The following is a 16,928-nucleotide window of genomic DNA, read 5'->3' as shown; positions in this document are numbered from 1 at the left end:
CACAGGATTTGAACTCTTGATTAATTAACTTTGGGAACAGGGGGGAAAAGAATGAGAAATTGGCCCAAACTAGATCTCAGAATTCCAAACATTTATTAAAATTATATTTTATCCAGGCCTAGGCTAAGACCTTCTCTCACGCCCACTCCCCTTCTCCCATAGGCAAAATAAAACCCTTCATTATTTAAACACAAAATGGCAAGCATGAATAGCAATATCACAAAAATTCACACAGGATATCCTTTCATATGCTGCTCACAATGTGACTGGCCCAGAACTAGAATTGGAAAAGCCATTGCTGTTTTTCCTTTCTCTGTATCCCACGACTCTCCTTTCCCATCTGCACTCTCATGCTCTGCTCTTCACCAGTTTTCAATAGGAACAATGAAAGAAACACATGTAGGAAATGATCAAAAACAGCAGTCTTCCTCATCCGGTCCTCTATGGACATGGAGAAGTAATTAGCTATAGGTGTACATGTGCCTTTGTACACATTTTTGAGGGTATAATAATGATGATGACAATGGTGATAATAGTTAGCATTTATATAGCACTTTATGGTTTGCAAAGTACTTTCCAATATCTCATTTTATCCTTACCACAACCCTGGGGAGTAGGAGCTATTATTATCACCATTTTTCAGATGAGGAAACTGTGGCAGGCAGAGGTTAAAGACTTGCCCAGAATCACACAGCTAATGTCTGAGGCTTGATTTGAACCCAGATCTTCCTGATTCCCACTCTAGTGCTCTATCCACTATGCAAATAAAAGAGAGGGAACATGGCTCAGTGAACAGAGAGCTGGCCTCAGAGTCAGGAAGATGTGGGTTCAAAACCTGCCTCTGACACATACTGACTATGTGACTCTGGATGAATCATTTAACCTTTTACCACCCCAGGTAAGCAGCTGCTGACATGAATCAGTCATTTCTTTCCCAGGAATTCTTTATATCAATGAAAGATACAAACCTCCCCTAATTACTATTTCCCCAAAACGCATTTTAACATAAATAATTTAATTTGATCCTCACAGAAGTCTTATGTTGTATATGAAGGGCTACTGTCCCCTTTTTAGAGATGAGAAAATTGAGGCTAAGATGAGTTAAGTGACTGCTGTATAGGAAATCACAGCGGGGAAACTTTCCATGAAGACATCTTGGCCACTTGGTTTTACAGAGGCCTGGGACACCGAGACCTTAAGTGCTGTCCCAGGGTCACACAGCCAGAGGGTCAGCAGCGGTTCTTGAACCCAGGTCCTTCTGACTCTGAGGCCAGTTCTCTATTCCAAGAAACCATACTAGTTTATAGGAACCTTTGGTTCCTTATAAAATAGTGTCTGGATCCTTTGGTCACAGGAGGCTCATGATCTTTACTAGGCAAGTTGTCCTGCCAAATATCTGTGGTGTCTTTTCCATATAAAACGGATGGCACAGAGCAAAGGCCATATACTTTAGGCTTTCGTCCTCATATTCCACAGTCATAATGTCATACCGAGTCACTGATCTTCTTTTACCTAGTTTGCCAACCACCAAGGTGGGGCAGGTGGTCATCCTTAGCTCTAGGTTGCTTCTACGATGTATAGTGGACTCTACACCTGGACTCAGGAAGAACTGAGTTCAGATCCTGCTTCAGTCACTTACTAGCTATATAACTATATACATAAAACTCTGGGCAAGTCACTTAACTGCTGCCTGCCTCGGTTTCCTCATTTGTAAAATGGGAATGAAGATAAAATGAGACATTTCTAAAGCATTTTGCCATCTTTAAGGGACTATATAACTGTGAGCTATAGCCATCACTATTATTTCTTTGTAGGCTAAAACTCTTGGAAATACTTTTCTTTCAAATGGAGTGTTTCTCCCAAGGTTTGTTGGAGAATACAAAGAACAGGAATCAATAAAACACAGAAAATAGAAAATGAATTCTGTCATCTGCAGGGAGGCATTGCTTGCAGAAAGTTGAATTTAATCAGTAAAGTCAGTTACATTTAATCACTCCCGAAGCTGCTTCAACAGGCAGCTCTCACATACCTTTCACAGTTATGACCCGAAGTATAGTCCTGACACCCGAAACATTCTCCCGAAATGGGATCGCAATCATCTGCATGCCCATTACACTGACATGGTTGGCAGCTTGGAAAGCCCCAGTAACCAGGGAGGCATCGGTCACACTGCCGGGCATAGACCCCTTGGAAACAGTGACACTGGCCAGTAACTGGGTCACAGAAGGCATTGACGGAACCTTGCATGTGGCAGTCGCAAGCTGAGAAAAGAAAGGAGTAAAAAACTCAGAAAGAGTTAAGTTGGATTGAAAGGGTACCAATCACCATTATCCCTAACACACCACACTAGGACGCTTTAAAGGAAGGGAAGAGGATAAGGACTTATTAAGCACCAGGGATTGTGCTAAATGCTTTTACAAATATCACCTCATTTGATCCTCACAACCACCCTTTGAGGTAGGTGCTATTATTGCCCCCACTTTATGGGGATGGAACTGAGGCAAACAGCAGTAAACTCTAACATGCGTCTGAGGCTGGATTTGAACTCAGGTCTTCCTAAATCCAGGCCTAGTGTCCTCCATCCATTGTTTCACCTAGCTGCCTCAAAGTAATTGGGGGTATTTTTACGGAGGAAAGTTGGAGAGGGCTGGATACGAGAGCAATTTTCAAGTATTTTAAAGGTCGTCATATGGAGGTCATTAGACTTGTTTTATTAAATGCAGAGGTAAAACTGAAAATTACTCTCAGGCGGATTTGCACTTTACATAAGGAAAAAAAAAAGTTTCTATCAATTAGAGCTGTCCAAAAAGCCGTCTCTTGTGGGCTAGGAAGTTACTTGGTCCTGGGAAGGTTTTGGTTTTGTTTTGTTTTGTTTTGGTCAAGGCAATTGGGGTTAAGTGACTTGCCCAGGGTCACATAGCTAGTAAGTGTTAAGTGTCTGAGGCCGAATTTGAACTCAGGTCCTCCTGACTCCAGGGCCGGTGCTCTATCCACTGCACCACCTAGCTGCCCCTGGGAAGGTTTTAAGGGTATATGTAGAGAAAGATTCATGATTTGGGCAGGGGCTAGACTCCATGGTCCTTCCCAACTATTGTACAATTCTACCAAAAGCTGGGTATGTAATTGAAAATGGCTCTGAATGGAAATGGAAGCAAACGAACTGTTTGGAGAGTGAAAAGTGGCCTTTTGAAATATACCAATAACAATTTCTGGCATCATTCAATTCATCTTACTTCACAAAAGAAAAAAAAAGAAAGGAAGGAAGAAAAGAAATTTAAATCTGTCTCAAGTAACTTACGTTTGCACCCACTGGGGCCAAATCCAAAAGTGCCCGGGGCACATCTGTCACACTTTCTTCCAACAACATTAGGGCGGCACTGGCACTGGCCTCCGTTAGGGTCACAGACAGAACTTAAGGAGCCTTGAGGATCACACTCACAAGCTGAAAAGCGGAGAAATGGAAGAATCTATAGAACAAATGTATCGTTACTTAAAGAAACCAACACACTGTGTTGCAAATTCCTTCTTTCTACTCTATCCCCCTTCATGAGGTTGCACTGATTTTCTTTTGCCTTTTTTGGTGCCATTAGAATACTGCATTTGATGACATCACCTCTTCCCTGATGAAGAGGATGGAGAAGCAGGGATGAATGACAGATACAAGGCATTCTGGGAAAATCTCCATATGGGTAGCATTCCCAGGTCCTTGGCTGCTTCTTCCTTATCCTGTGTAAAGCTCACACATCATTAGTTATCCCACAGATCTCTAGGGCAAAGGCCTTACGACCTTTTGGGTTTACTGCTGACCCTGTATTGAAAAAAGAATGGATTCCATCTCTTTAGCATTCTTCTGACCCTACCCACATATATTGTCTTTTTCTCTCATTTCCCAGTGGTCCTAAGTTAAATCTTTGAAAATTCACCATTAAAACTCCCTGTTGAAAAGTCCTTCGAAGGCACTACACCACCGAAAGTGATGAAGAATAAAGAGAAAAACAAAATTATACATATAAAAAAGCCCTGGTGTCCCGAGAGAGAATCCACCACCTCAGCATTTGCCATGTGACTTGTGTGTGTACAAGTGATGGAGGCAGCATTCAGCCTGTTGGGTTTCCCTGGGAGGGACCTCAGTGTGCTGATTATACTTTTCAGCAGCAGCACGGTCAGCGGCTACTTCCTTTCAGCTAACAGTAATGTGTCTGCTAGCTCAGCAAATGAAAGAACTTGTACCTACCCAGTCCTGTCTGGTGCAGCAGGGCAGAGATACTGAAGATAATGTTCCTGCATACGTCTGTCATGGGGGTTTTTACAACACTTCTGCTATTCTCCAAACACCGGTATCTTTGAAAGGTCTCCCAAGCACTGTTAGTGATCAGACCATCTCCAGAGCCGCCAACGGTGAATATATCCAAGGATTTACAGTAAGGCATGAGAACCAGCTGTGGGGGTAAAAAAAAAAATAATGCTCGAGGGGTTTTCTTATCTTATTATGCTACTACTGGTTTTCAAGAATTTGCTTTTCCAACAGAGAAAAAAACAACAACAGAAATCTTGGTTCATTTAATAATAAATTTTAAATATCTTTTTACAAATGCAACACTACAAATAGTTATTAAGCTCCTACTATGTGCAAAATAGTATGTTAGACACTAGGAGACATATTAAGTTTAATGAGTTCTGCGCTCCAGAATATTACAGTTTGAGTCTGACACTAACAACTGTAATATGCAATACTATAATAACTGCAGGGGACAGTTAGGTAGAGTATTGGATAAAACATTAGCCCTGAATTCAGGAGGACCAGAGTTAAAATCCAGGCTCAAATACTTGATACTTACTAGCTGTGTGACCCTGGGCAAGTCACTTAACCCTCATTGCCCCACCAAAAAAAAAAAAAAAAAGAAAGAAAGAAAAGAAAAAAAAGGAAAATACTATATGACTGCAATAGACCACTGCAAAATAAAGTTTTATATGAAGTCATATTACAGAAGAAACCCTAGTTGACCCTACATAATAGATATTTATGAAACATCTTCCTCATGGGACCCCCATCTTTGCACAAATATTAACCATAATATGCTTAGGGCATCATTAGAATGACCAAAAGCTAGCTGGTGCAACGGACAGAATTCTGGGTCTGGAGTCAGGAAGACTTGAGTTCAAATCCAGACCCAGACACTTACTATCTATGTGAACCCAAGTGAGTCACTGAACCGCTGCCTCAATGTCCTCATTTGAAAAATGATAATAGCACCTACTTTCCAAGGTTGTTGTGAGGGTCAAATAAAATAATAACTGTAGAGCATGTGACAGAGGGCCTGGCATGTGGTAAGTGCTTTATGTTACCTATCATTATCATTAGTATTTGTTAAGCATTTATGATGAACCATATACTGTGCTAACACCTGGGAATACCAATACAAAAGGAAGCCCTGGGAATACAAAAAGAGCCCCCGGGGCAGCTAGGTGGTGCAGTGGATAGAGCACTGGCCCTGGAGTCAGGAGGGCCTGAGTTCAAATCCAGCCTCAGATACTTGACACTTACTAGCTATGTGACCCTGGGCAAGTCACTTAACCCCAATTGCCTCACCAACCGCCCCCCCCAAACCCAACAAAAACAAAAACAAAAAAGAGTCCCCCTGCCCTCGAGGAGTTTACAGTCTAATCGGGAAAACCACACAATTAAGGAAATGGCAGCTCAGGAGCCACTGAGAGGTACTTTGGTCCAGAAAGTTACAAAGGATGGCAACTGGGGCCAGAAAGGGAGTAGGTTTCCCACTTTTTTCCATAAGATAAAAAGATTTTTTATAACGAATAATCAAATGGACCTCTGAAGCAAGAAAAGGGAAAAAAAGTAACAATTCCACAAAATATTCTCAGTTTTATTACTCTACTGTCACAGAAGTAAATAACACAGCTTCAGCCTCTTTTCTATTTGTCAGAAATATCTTGCACTTAGGGCAGCTAGGAGGTGCAGTGGATAGAGCTCTGGCTCTGAAGACAGGAGGACCTGAGTTCAAATCCAACTTCAGATATTTCCTAGCTAGTGACCCTTGGAAAGTCACTTAACCCTGCTGGCTTCAATTTCTTCATCTGTAAAATGAACTGGAGAAAGAAATGGCAAACCACTCCAGTATGTTTGCCAAGAAAACCCCAAACAGGTTCACAAAAAATCAGACGTGACTAACTGGCTAAACAACCACCACAATCTTTCACTTACTGAATCAATGAGGGTGTATGGGCTCTCTACTCCACTATCAGAGGAGGTGTACTGAGGTAACTCCAACCGCACTGTGTAGTTCACACCCTTCTCAAAGCAGACAGGACGTGGAAGGACAACATATCTATTCAAAAACAAAACAAATATTAACTTGTAAGGATTTTAAACAATGGTCAACCAAAGTACTACCAAAATGGTTTCCAAATCACTAATGAAAATAATAACCAAACAGACTCCAACACCAGGAAATTATGGGGAGAAAATGAACCGGAATATTACAATTTTATGGGGAAAAAAATGGCACGAGTGTAAGACTGACCTGGATCCTGGCGACAGCGACACAACCTGGTTGTCATCATCGGGAACAGTGTTACCACATCGGCTACTCGTGGGAATCCTTCCAGGACGCTGCACGGTGATGACAGCTTTTTCCCAGTGATCTGGCAACTAGGATAATTTTTAACACTCATGTTAACCCAATGCTATTTATAGGATGCTTTGAAAGAATCATTTGCCAAATCAAGAAAGATAAACATTTGTAGACACCTACAGGGGAAGTCAGTGAGTTTCATTTATTCCAATGGAACATGATGATTCCATGCATAGAAGGTCCCTTGAGGACAAATCACAGATCTAACAGTACTTCCCATCCCCATCCCCTGCTTTACTTACAGTCTTAGAATCATCTTTTACCTGGGGCTCGTAGCGAATAAGGATGTCGTACTCCATGGAATATGGAATGTTGTCGATGAAAAACTCCAAATAGGCCCCCTCGGGTACCCTGACAAAGCCAGCTCCAGTCCAGGAGGGTATGCGATCCTGAATATACTGCCTCTCCACTATACTGACTCCCTGAAAAATCGGGGAGGGGGGAATAAAGAATGACTTTCTATTGGAAACCATATCAGTTAAAACATTCAAGGAGGGCTGAGAAATTTAAAGTCACTAAGACATGTTTTATCTATGCCTCTTCCCCTTCAAAGTCAGATGCTATCTTTTGCTCCTGTTGGCTGAGGGAAACCATTTGCATATACCCACTGCCCCAAAAGTCTTAGTGCAGTTTAAACTTCAACAAACTTCAATAAGCTTAATCACTAAGACTTTTGGGGCAGCCTGTGCGATAAAAAGCATTTTCTTCTTAAATCTGTAAGTACTATGTGGGTACTGTAGGTTCTATGAGACTTGGGTGGTTGGGAACATCTCCCTTAAGATAAAAAGGATAGGGGCAGCTAGGTGGTGCAGTGGATAGAGCACTGGCCCTGGATTCAGAAGGACCTGAGTTCAAATCCGGCCTCAGACACTTAACACTTACTAGCTGTGTGATCCTGAGCAAGTCACTTAACCCCAATTGCCTCACCAAAAAAACAAAACAAAACAAAACAAAGCAAAAACCCCCAAACCAAAAACCAAACCAAAAACAAACAAACAAAAAAGATAAATAGGATAATATAATTAAAGGAAGGGCTGAAGGAGAACTCAAGGGCCAGGAGGACTCAGAAGGCCAAAGTGCCTCCCCTAGTAACTATTTGGGGAAAATATAAACTTCAGACATCTACTGGCTACGTGATCCTGGGCAAGTCACTTCAATTCTCAAGGTTCTAGGCCAGTAGTATCAAACTTAAGTAAAAATTGGGCCCACTAGATTATACATAAAGCTCCCTGTGGTACAGATATTGACTTAGAAAACTTCCCACTTATATATTTCTTCCTTTCTTTTTTTTTTTTTTGTGGGTCAGTGAGGGTTAAGTGATTTGAACTCGGGTCCTCCTGAATCCCGGGCTGGTGCTTTATCGACTGCACCACCTAGCTGCCCTTCCTTTCTTAATAATACATCAGCACATTAAAATTAGATAAGAACTACATTTTAATCTGGTTCAAGTTGTACATTAAAGTATCCTGGACCGCATGTGGGGCCTTCTCTTTGATACCTCTGCTTGAGGCCACTCTATCAAGTCTCTAAGTTTCAGAGAAGGGAGCTTCTTGGTATCAGTAGAGGGAGTAGCCTCACCCAAGAAATGCAATCACAGTCCCCATCCCTACTCCTGCCCTATCATGAGCCCCTGTCTGATTTCCTATTGGACCAGACCAATGCCGAGTCAGGCTATATCTCGCTTTATGACTGGCATCTTTAATTCTCCAAGGACAGCATGGGAACAGGGCTATGCTCATCCATTCAAAGCAGTGACAGTTTAAGTTCTGAAGCACTGTACCAGAAGTCTGGCCACCAGGCACAACGCTTATTAGGAAACCCAAGGACATGAGTGTGATTATTGGTTGGCAGACACAATTATACATGCCTGTTTTACAGTCAACTCCCCTGTTCCAGTATCTGGAGTGTTATGTTACCAACTGCTCTGCAATACAAGTAGAGAGGGTAGTGGATAGGGCCAGCCTCAAACCTAAGAAGACTTGGTTGGTTTAAATCTCACCTCTGACACTTACAACTTTGTGACCCTAAGCAAGTCTCTTAACATCTCGGTGACTAAGAGGACCTGTTGCGGAGAAGATGCCAACTTGCATTGCTACAGGGAGTTTCCTACACCAAAGAAATCACAGATCTCTTCCTCATGGGTCCTATTGGATGTTCCCTGAGGTGCCCACGAGAGTCCACGGACTTCTTCCCATGTGCTGAGAACTTTCCTACTTACGGGGCCAAAGTGGGCTTCCTCTGCCTCATAGATGTAATGATCCAGGGTCGTGAAGTAATAACCAGATTCCACTTCACTGCACTGTCGACCGATCATATGTGGCCTGCACAGGCACTGGCCTGATTCTGCTGAGCAACTGAAAGAGAAAAATAAAGCTGTACTTCCTACAGATTTTCAGACGCTGAAATGTCTTCATTAAAAATTGTTCCACATTTCTTCTTCTTCTTAATAATAATGACACTAGTGACAATAATAACAGCTAGCAATATTAAGGTTTGTGAAATACTTTACATATGTTATCCTCCCAATAACCCCATGCTATAACCTCCATTTTACAGATGATGAAATGGAAGCAAAGAAAGGTTAATGATAATATTAACAATAATAATTATAACTAACATTTATATACCACTTACTATGTGCTAGGCACCCATGCTAAGTGCTTTTACCATTATTATCTCATTGGATTCTCACATTTAACCTGGGAGATAGGTGGCATTATTGTCACCATTTTAAAGATGAAGAAACTGAGGCAGGCAGAGGTTACATGACTTGTCCAGGGTCACACAGATACTAAATATTTAGGGCAGGATTCAAACTTAAGTTTTTGTGATTCTAATTAGGCCCATTGCTCTATCCGCCAAACCACCTAGATACCCATAATAAGGCTGACTGGAAAACACACATTTGAAAATACTCATTTTTTACTGAGTTTCCAGTTTTCTAAGGATTTCTTTTATAAGGCTCCTAGGTGACTGGCACTCCACCAGTTTCTGCCTATGCCTGTTATCCCTATTACCCTATGAATAAAGCAAAATTGGATCATTTCCTCTACCCTGTCCCCTCTACACTGCCTCTCCCACCCCCCCAAAAATTCCACTCTGATGTCCTGCCATGGAGCTCAGAAAACCCTGAGGTTTTGAAGTTGATGCCAATGGAGGGCAAGATCTGGCAGGTTCCACCAAGCTTTAACTCCAGTCTTTGGTAACAGTCTTTCTGCTCTCCAGGGACCAGGATAGCTCAGGCCAGGCTCATCAAGAACATGGTCATTTATGTAAGTAATTCTTTTGGCCACAGTGACCAGCATCCCTCTCCCTCTCCCTCTCTCTCTCTCTCTCTTTTAAAAACTCCATTAAAGATGTCATTTGGAAATGCTATCTAAAAATTTAGGGCAACCTGTAGGCGCAAAACCTCAAGATCCTCTCTTAAGATGCGCTTTAGACTACACAGTTAGGACAAGCTGCTTTTCACGGGTTGACTTAGAAGTGCGGTTCCTTAAAATGATCCAAAATAGCATTGCCACATCCCAGCTGTGCTCACATTCCTGTGCACCACGGAGGTGGTTGTTTTCCTAAAGGGATACAAATTCTTAACATCCCCTAAACCAATTCTCAGGAGAGGGAGGCTTGTTCCAATTAGAACCTGGGCCTCTTCTGGCACAGCATCCCAACAAAAGACATTTCTAGCCGCTCAGGCATGAGACATTACATCATAAGTACAAGACTGAATCCCATTTCCCTTCCCAGCAGATGTGTATAGAAGGAACGAATGAAAAAGAAAGGAAGGAAGGATTGAAGAGGGAAAAGAAGAGCAACTAGATCCTCTATAAGCAACTACCAAAAAGAAAAGAAATGATTAGAATAAAGGTATGACAATAATAATTAGCAAGCATTGGGGCAGCTAGGTGGCTCAGTGGATAGAGCACCGGCCCTGGAGTCAGGAGGACCTGAGTTCAAATCCGGCCTCAGACACTTAACACTTACTAGCTGTGTGACCCTGGACAAGTCACTTAACCCCAATTGACTCACCAAAAATAAAAATTAGCAAGCATTAAAACATTTTACAAATATTACCTAATTTTATTCTCACAACAACCCTGGGAGGTAAGTGTTATTATTATTATCATTCCCATTTTATAGATGAGGAATTGAGGCTAAAGAAGTTCAGTGATTTGCCCAGGGTCATACAACTAGAAAGTATCTGAGGCGGAATTTGAACTCAGGTGTTCTTGGTCTTAAGTCAAGCACTCTATCCAGGGTGCCACTAAATTACCTTAATGTGGAGGAGAATTCTCAGATTGCTTTCCCCCTAATGATCCACTGCTGGCATAAGCCATGAGAACTTGATTATGTGGACAAGGATGGCTGGCCAAGGATAGAACCAAGGAATTTTCCCAGGATAAATGAACTGAGTGTGCCTTAGTAGCCTCCCATTTCCTAAGGATCAACAGCCTTAAGTCATTATCCATTGGGGCATACTGTCAATTCAATCAACATAGACTTTCCAGTGAACTCAAGCTCAGTTTTGTGACTTTAGCTAAATCTCTATGTAGATGATTGCTGGATTGACATCTCTAGCCACAACCTCTTAAGTAAACTAGTTCTCTATTTCCAGTATCTTCACTTGGATTCACTATTGTCATCTCAAGCTTGACTGATCCAACACAGAATTTATTTCTACTCATGCCCAGTCGGCTTCCCCTTCTCCATAGTGCCATTATTTCTGTCAATGATTACACTTAGTATGGTCACAGGATCATAGATTTGAAGCTGGAAGGGCCACTGATTCAAACTCCCTCATTTTTCAGATGAGGAAACTGAGTCTCAGCAAGGTTACATGACTCCTTCAGAGTCTCATAGGTATAAGACTGGAACTCCAGTTTCCCTGCTTGCAAGTCCAAGCACTGTATCCAATGGGTGCCCTAATTGCCTCTACCTCTCTATCATCAAGTTCTCTCTCTCATTTGTCCCAAGCTTTCTGGATAGAATGAAGGTTTCATATAACCCGGTCCCATTTTAGGCCCCACTGCTCATCATGCTCATTTTATTATCTCCCAAATATCATATCCCTTTGTTCACCCCATACATAAACATCTAACGTCAATCCTCCTCCCTTCTCTTTATCCAGAGTTCATTCATTTTACAAAGCCTAAACCAATTTCCACTTCATCCCACAAAGCCTTTTCCAACTCCTTTAACATAAACCTCTTCCTTTTCAGACTTGGAGTCAGCACATACGGTTTAGTGATCCGTTGTTTTCTATTGCTTCGTAACTCTGCATTTTGACCTATTTACAACAATTAGACTGAAAACTCCTTGGAGGAAGAGACCATGTCTTAATATTTCTCTCTCATGCTCCACAGTGTGTGGCATTATTAAAAGACAGGTAGTAAGCATTCAATAAATATTAACTGATTACAATGTCTATTGATGTTTGCCCTGGTTTCAAAGTACAGTAAAGATATCATTAACTTGGGGGCAGCTAGGTGGCGCAGTGGATAAAGCACCAGCCCTGGATTCAGGAGGATCTGAGTTCAAATCTAGTCTCAGACACTTAACACTTACTAGCTGTGTGAGCCTATGCAACTCATTTAACCCTCATTGCCCTTTCCCCCAAAAAAGACCTCATTAACTCTAGACCTTACCAATTTAGAAGGAAGGTATTTATACTATTTAGATAGTTGTCAGGCATTTTAAGAAATGTTATTTCTATGCTAACAATCAATACCCTAATTTCCAATAATTCCCATTTATTCATTAAACCTGTACCAGAAAAAACTTTGTGAGCCTACTTCAGGTATAGTGTGGATTCAAATTCTTATAAAAAAATGCACTCCTTTAAAAATGTTCCATAATTAAAACTAACCTTCTCCACAACTACATTATAATAGGAAAACCACAATGGGCTCAATATATTAAAATTTTTTAAAAAACATTTTTTCCAAATCAAACTGCCAAACTGCAGTCTGAGATTCTATTTAGGGCTTGCATATTATATATGGGATGTACAAACTATTACTCTTTCTCAGTATTTTTTTTTCCTTTCAGAGTCTGGATAAAAAGCCTACTGTTACTGGGATATTCTGTAGATTAAACAGTATTAATCAAATGTCTAAGAAGAATCTCTTTTAAATTGGTACATCTGGCTCCTAGACCAAATAAAAAATCCTCATTCCAAAAGAATCAGTATTACATTCTGCAACACATCACATCAATAAAGATAAACTTCAGAATCACAGAGATGGAAAAAATCTTAAAGGATTTAACCTGGCTTCTATCTTGCTAAAAGGTAGGGTTTCACTCTAATCATATGAGAGAGTTAAAAATCTTTGTTGCTTTAAAGGATCTTTACGGGAAGATATCTTTCACAATTTTTTTGGTTAACAAATTCCGATGTTAACCAAGTGTTCCTCTTTAATGGAGAAAATATAATAAGGGATGGATACAGAGTTGGGGTGGAGGAGAGATGGGATTGGAACTTGGAGATGGAAGATTGGAGAAGGAGGGGCAAGAAGATAGAAGAGGAGAGGAGAGAGACAGTGAGGGGAAAAAGGAGAAAAACAACTATGTGGGATAAAATGATACAAGAAGTTGTTTTTACGAAAGACTGAAAGATCTGGATATATAGATAAGATAGATAGTTTTAATTCAAATAGGAAGATTTTTATAAGATACAGCCGTTTCACATTGGGCAATCAATTACTAAATTAATGAACATGTGTTCTGGGAGTCTCAAAGGAAAGAAAACCAGAGAAAACATCCAGTGTGGAGAGTAGTGGGAAGAGTATTGGCTTTGGAGTCAGAGGCTATCTGAGTTTAAATCCCAGCTTGATCATTTGCTACCTTAAATAACCTTGGACAAGGCACTCAACCTTCTGGGTCTCAGTTTCCAAATTTATAAAATAAAAAAGCTGGAGTAGATGACTTCTAGGATACCTTTCGATTCTAAAATCTATGCTCCTGTGTTCCTTTGAATGGACTAAGAAGTTTGTAGTTTCCCTTCTTTGTTTAGACATCATCATTCCATTCTCTCCCTCCCTTGGCGGTTTTCTAAGAACAGAAGTGCACGGGGGACTTTCAGAGGCTGACACACTGTATTCAAGAACACTCCACGATCTATACTAGATCAAGCCCTGACTAAGAAGCCAAATAGAACAAGCTCATCCTTTTCCACTAGACTACAATGAGCCTGAAAAATAAACTTGCAAAGGAGAGTCAGTTTTGTGGCTAAGTCAAGCCTGCTCAATGAATAGAGAATCCTCCTGGGAAATGCGTCCAGAGCAAGAGGGAATTCACATCTGTTTATCCTCTCATCAGTCACTTACACTATCTTTACCAGATGCTTCTGCTGTGTTTTCCAGCAAATCACAGACTAGACAGAAACTCCCTTTTACTGGTAAAACCCCTTGGTTATGTTTTTTCCCCCAAAAACTCAGTTCAGGCACCACTTTCTACATGATACCCTTCTCGATCTTTCCAAGATCAAATCTCTCATTTTGTGGAGACCATAAACTTTCCTTGTATTTATCTTATATGCAGTCTGTATACACACTTATATTTGCACACATTTTCTTTTTGGTTTTGTGTGTGTGTGTGTGTGTGTGTGTGTGTGTGTGTGTGTGAGAGAGAGGCAATTGGGGTTAAGTGACTTGCCCAGGGTCACACAGCTAGTAAGTGTTAAGTGTCTGAGGCCGGATTTGAACTCAGGTACTCCTGACTCCAGGACCGGTGTTCTATCCACTGTGCCACCTAGCTGCCCCTTGCACAATATTTTCTCTGTCATATGTAAGTTTCTTAAAGAAAGGGACTATTTCACTTTTTGTCTATATATTCTCAATCCTATCCCAGTACCTGACACATGGTATTGCTTCATAAAATTCCTGTTGATGATTGACCCAGGAATAGTTCATACCACTCCTTACAAAGCTAACAAATTCACCAGCTATAACCATTGGATAATTTAAAATAAGCTTTCACCTGCAATCTATCAATATTCAGGGCTTTCGTAAATTCACAGTATCCCAAATTATTCCAAAGATAATTTTCACTAATAGAATTATGATTGTCAAAGAAGGGTTAAAAGAAACACTTTTAAGGTTAGGTTTCATATCCAGAGCAGAAACCAACTGTCCTTGGGGCAAATTCAATGGAGGGTGAGGTCAGGTGTAATACAGAGCAGAGGGCAGTTCTACCGTGGGGACAGCCTCCATTATTCCCTAGGTTTCTAGAGGCACAAGATGGCAAAGGCCCACACTATATGAAGATGGATTAAAAGAACAAGGGGTGTTTATCTTAGAGAAGACACGGAATAACACAGGGGCAGTAAGAGTGGGTGAGAGTTGTTTTCAAGTATTTTAAAGCATGTTAAATAGTAGATTAGATTTTTTTTTTTCTGTTTGGCCTCAGGAGGCAGAACTTTGCAAAATAAAGGCAAATTTAGTTTGATATACAGAAAAAACCACTCCTTAGAACTATAGAAAATGGAATGGGTTGCCTTGGAAAGTAGGCTAGTGGAGACTTTCTTTGAAAGTCTTAAGCAAAACCTAATTGAACACTTGTCATGAATGTTATATTGGGGGTTCTTTTTCAGGTATGGGTAAGAGTATCTAGCTACTGAGGTCCTTCCCTTCCACTCTAAAATTTGGTGATTCTGCAAGGACCACAGGTGTGGGAATGAAGCACCAAAGCACACGGCCTAGGGAGGATGTGTTCCTTTTCCACATGCTTCCTCTACCCACTGTCAACATCCTGAGATGAGCCCCATTCCCCTTCTACAAATTATGGTTCTAGTCCTAAATAATTCTTAGAAATAGTGGGATTATAGAGAACTGAATCTTTGTTTCAGATTTCAGGAAGTTAGGTAGTCTAGTGGGCGTTAATAGTTGGTTAATCGATTCAAAGGTTTAAACTATCTTCCTTTGAGATGAGGGGTCCCCCTGTATTGCTAAAGTCCGCAAAAGTAGACAGATAGGATAATTCTCCATGGGTGAATGGTTACAAGAATAGAAATGAAGTTTTACTTACTTGTTGTTTAATGATCCCCCTACGTCACAGTCACAAGGTCTACATCCATCCAGATCATTGCTTAGACCCCAGTGCTCTTGCTGCAGAACAAAAAAATTGCATTGTTTAAAGGTGGGTTTCTGTATTTCCACAAATGACTCAGCAAGAGACAGGTTATGATACGCTCTGGTCATCTTCCCAGTTAGTTTTCACTGTGAAAGTGGGAAGCCAACAAAAATAATGACTTACTTTTTAAATTAAGGGGGGAAAACCCAATGAATTCCAGATTATGCATAACTGTATGATGATATCAAATAGTTTATCTGGCTAATATGAACTGTTAATTAATCTGAAGAAGCAATAAAGATGTGAATTCCATTCATTCATACTTGTGTTCTCCTTTTAGGGAGAAGGAAAAGCTGGTGAGAATTTGATGAACTGATTAAGTTTTTTAATGTTCATTGGCCTCAACTGACTAGCAAATCAGATGGTAGGCTGACATGCAGTAAGTGGAGGGAGGACAGGTAAGAATCGTTCCATTGGTTCACCTGCAGCATGAATTTAGGTTGGAAGAGAATTCTTCTCCCTAAACCATAGCAGGTAGCTACTTTGTTCTCCTAATTTCAAATTGAGGAGGGGGCTGCTTGTGACCCTGAGTTTTATCCCAAGCACGGATCAATTGTATCCAAGGCTCAGAGTTAAATTTTTTTCTATTGTTTCTTTCTTTCTTTTTTCTTTTTGCTGGGCAATGAGGGTTAAGTGACTTGCCCAGGGTCACACAGCTAGTGTCAAGTGGCGGGTGCTTTATCCACTGCACCACCTAGCTTCCCCCTTTCTATTGTTTCTTAGGTATTCATTTTTTTTTTTGGTAGGGCAATGGAGGTTAAGTGACTTGCCCAGAGTCACACAGCTAGTAAGTGCCAAGTGTCTGAGGCTGGATTTGAACTCAGGTACTTCTGAATCCAGGGTCGTTGCTTTATCCACTGCGCCACCTAGCTGCACCCCCTTCTATTGTTTCTTAAGAGGCATGCTTTAAAACAAAGAGTAGTTGCACCACCTCTTAGAAGCAGGGCATCATTCAACAAAATCTAGAATGAAATGGGCAGCTTTGAATCTAGGGAGGAAAAAATTCCCTGCCTACTGAATAGGGCAAATAGGCTCATTAAGTTTCTTAGTTTCTTCCAGATTCTAGGGAAAGGTTTAGCCCAATTCTAGACCTGTGTGTGTGTGTGTGTGTGTGTGTGTGTGTGTGTGTGTGTGTGTGTGTGTATAACAGAA

General features: G+C 40.9%; 1 protein-coding gene across 1 annotated transcript in view; it reads right to left on the bottom strand.

The window, feature by feature from the left end:
• Positions 1-16,928, bottom strand: part of LAMB1 (laminin subunit beta 1) — a 99,214-nt gene that overhangs the window by 53,015 nt on the left and 29,271 nt on the right. The window contains 8 exon segments of the mRNA XM_043965232.1: positions 2,030-2,261; positions 3,299-3,442; positions 4,235-4,439; positions 6,221-6,344; positions 6,540-6,667; positions 6,914-7,072; positions 8,869-9,004; positions 15,672-15,751. Coding sequence (XP_043821167.1) covers positions 2,030-2,261; positions 3,299-3,442; positions 4,235-4,439; positions 6,221-6,344; positions 6,540-6,667; positions 6,914-7,072; positions 8,869-9,004; positions 15,672-15,751 — 1,208 coding nt within the window.

The sequence above is a fragment of the Dromiciops gliroides genome, chromosome 5, assembly GCF_019393635.1.
Source record: "Dromiciops gliroides isolate mDroGli1 chromosome 5, mDroGli1.pri, whole genome shotgun sequence".
Lineage (NCBI taxonomy): Eukaryota > Metazoa > Chordata > Mammalia > Microbiotheria > Microbiotheriidae > Dromiciops > Dromiciops gliroides.
The sequence above is the reverse complement of the archived record's forward strand: the minus strand, read 5'-3'. Positions and strand labels throughout refer to the sequence as shown.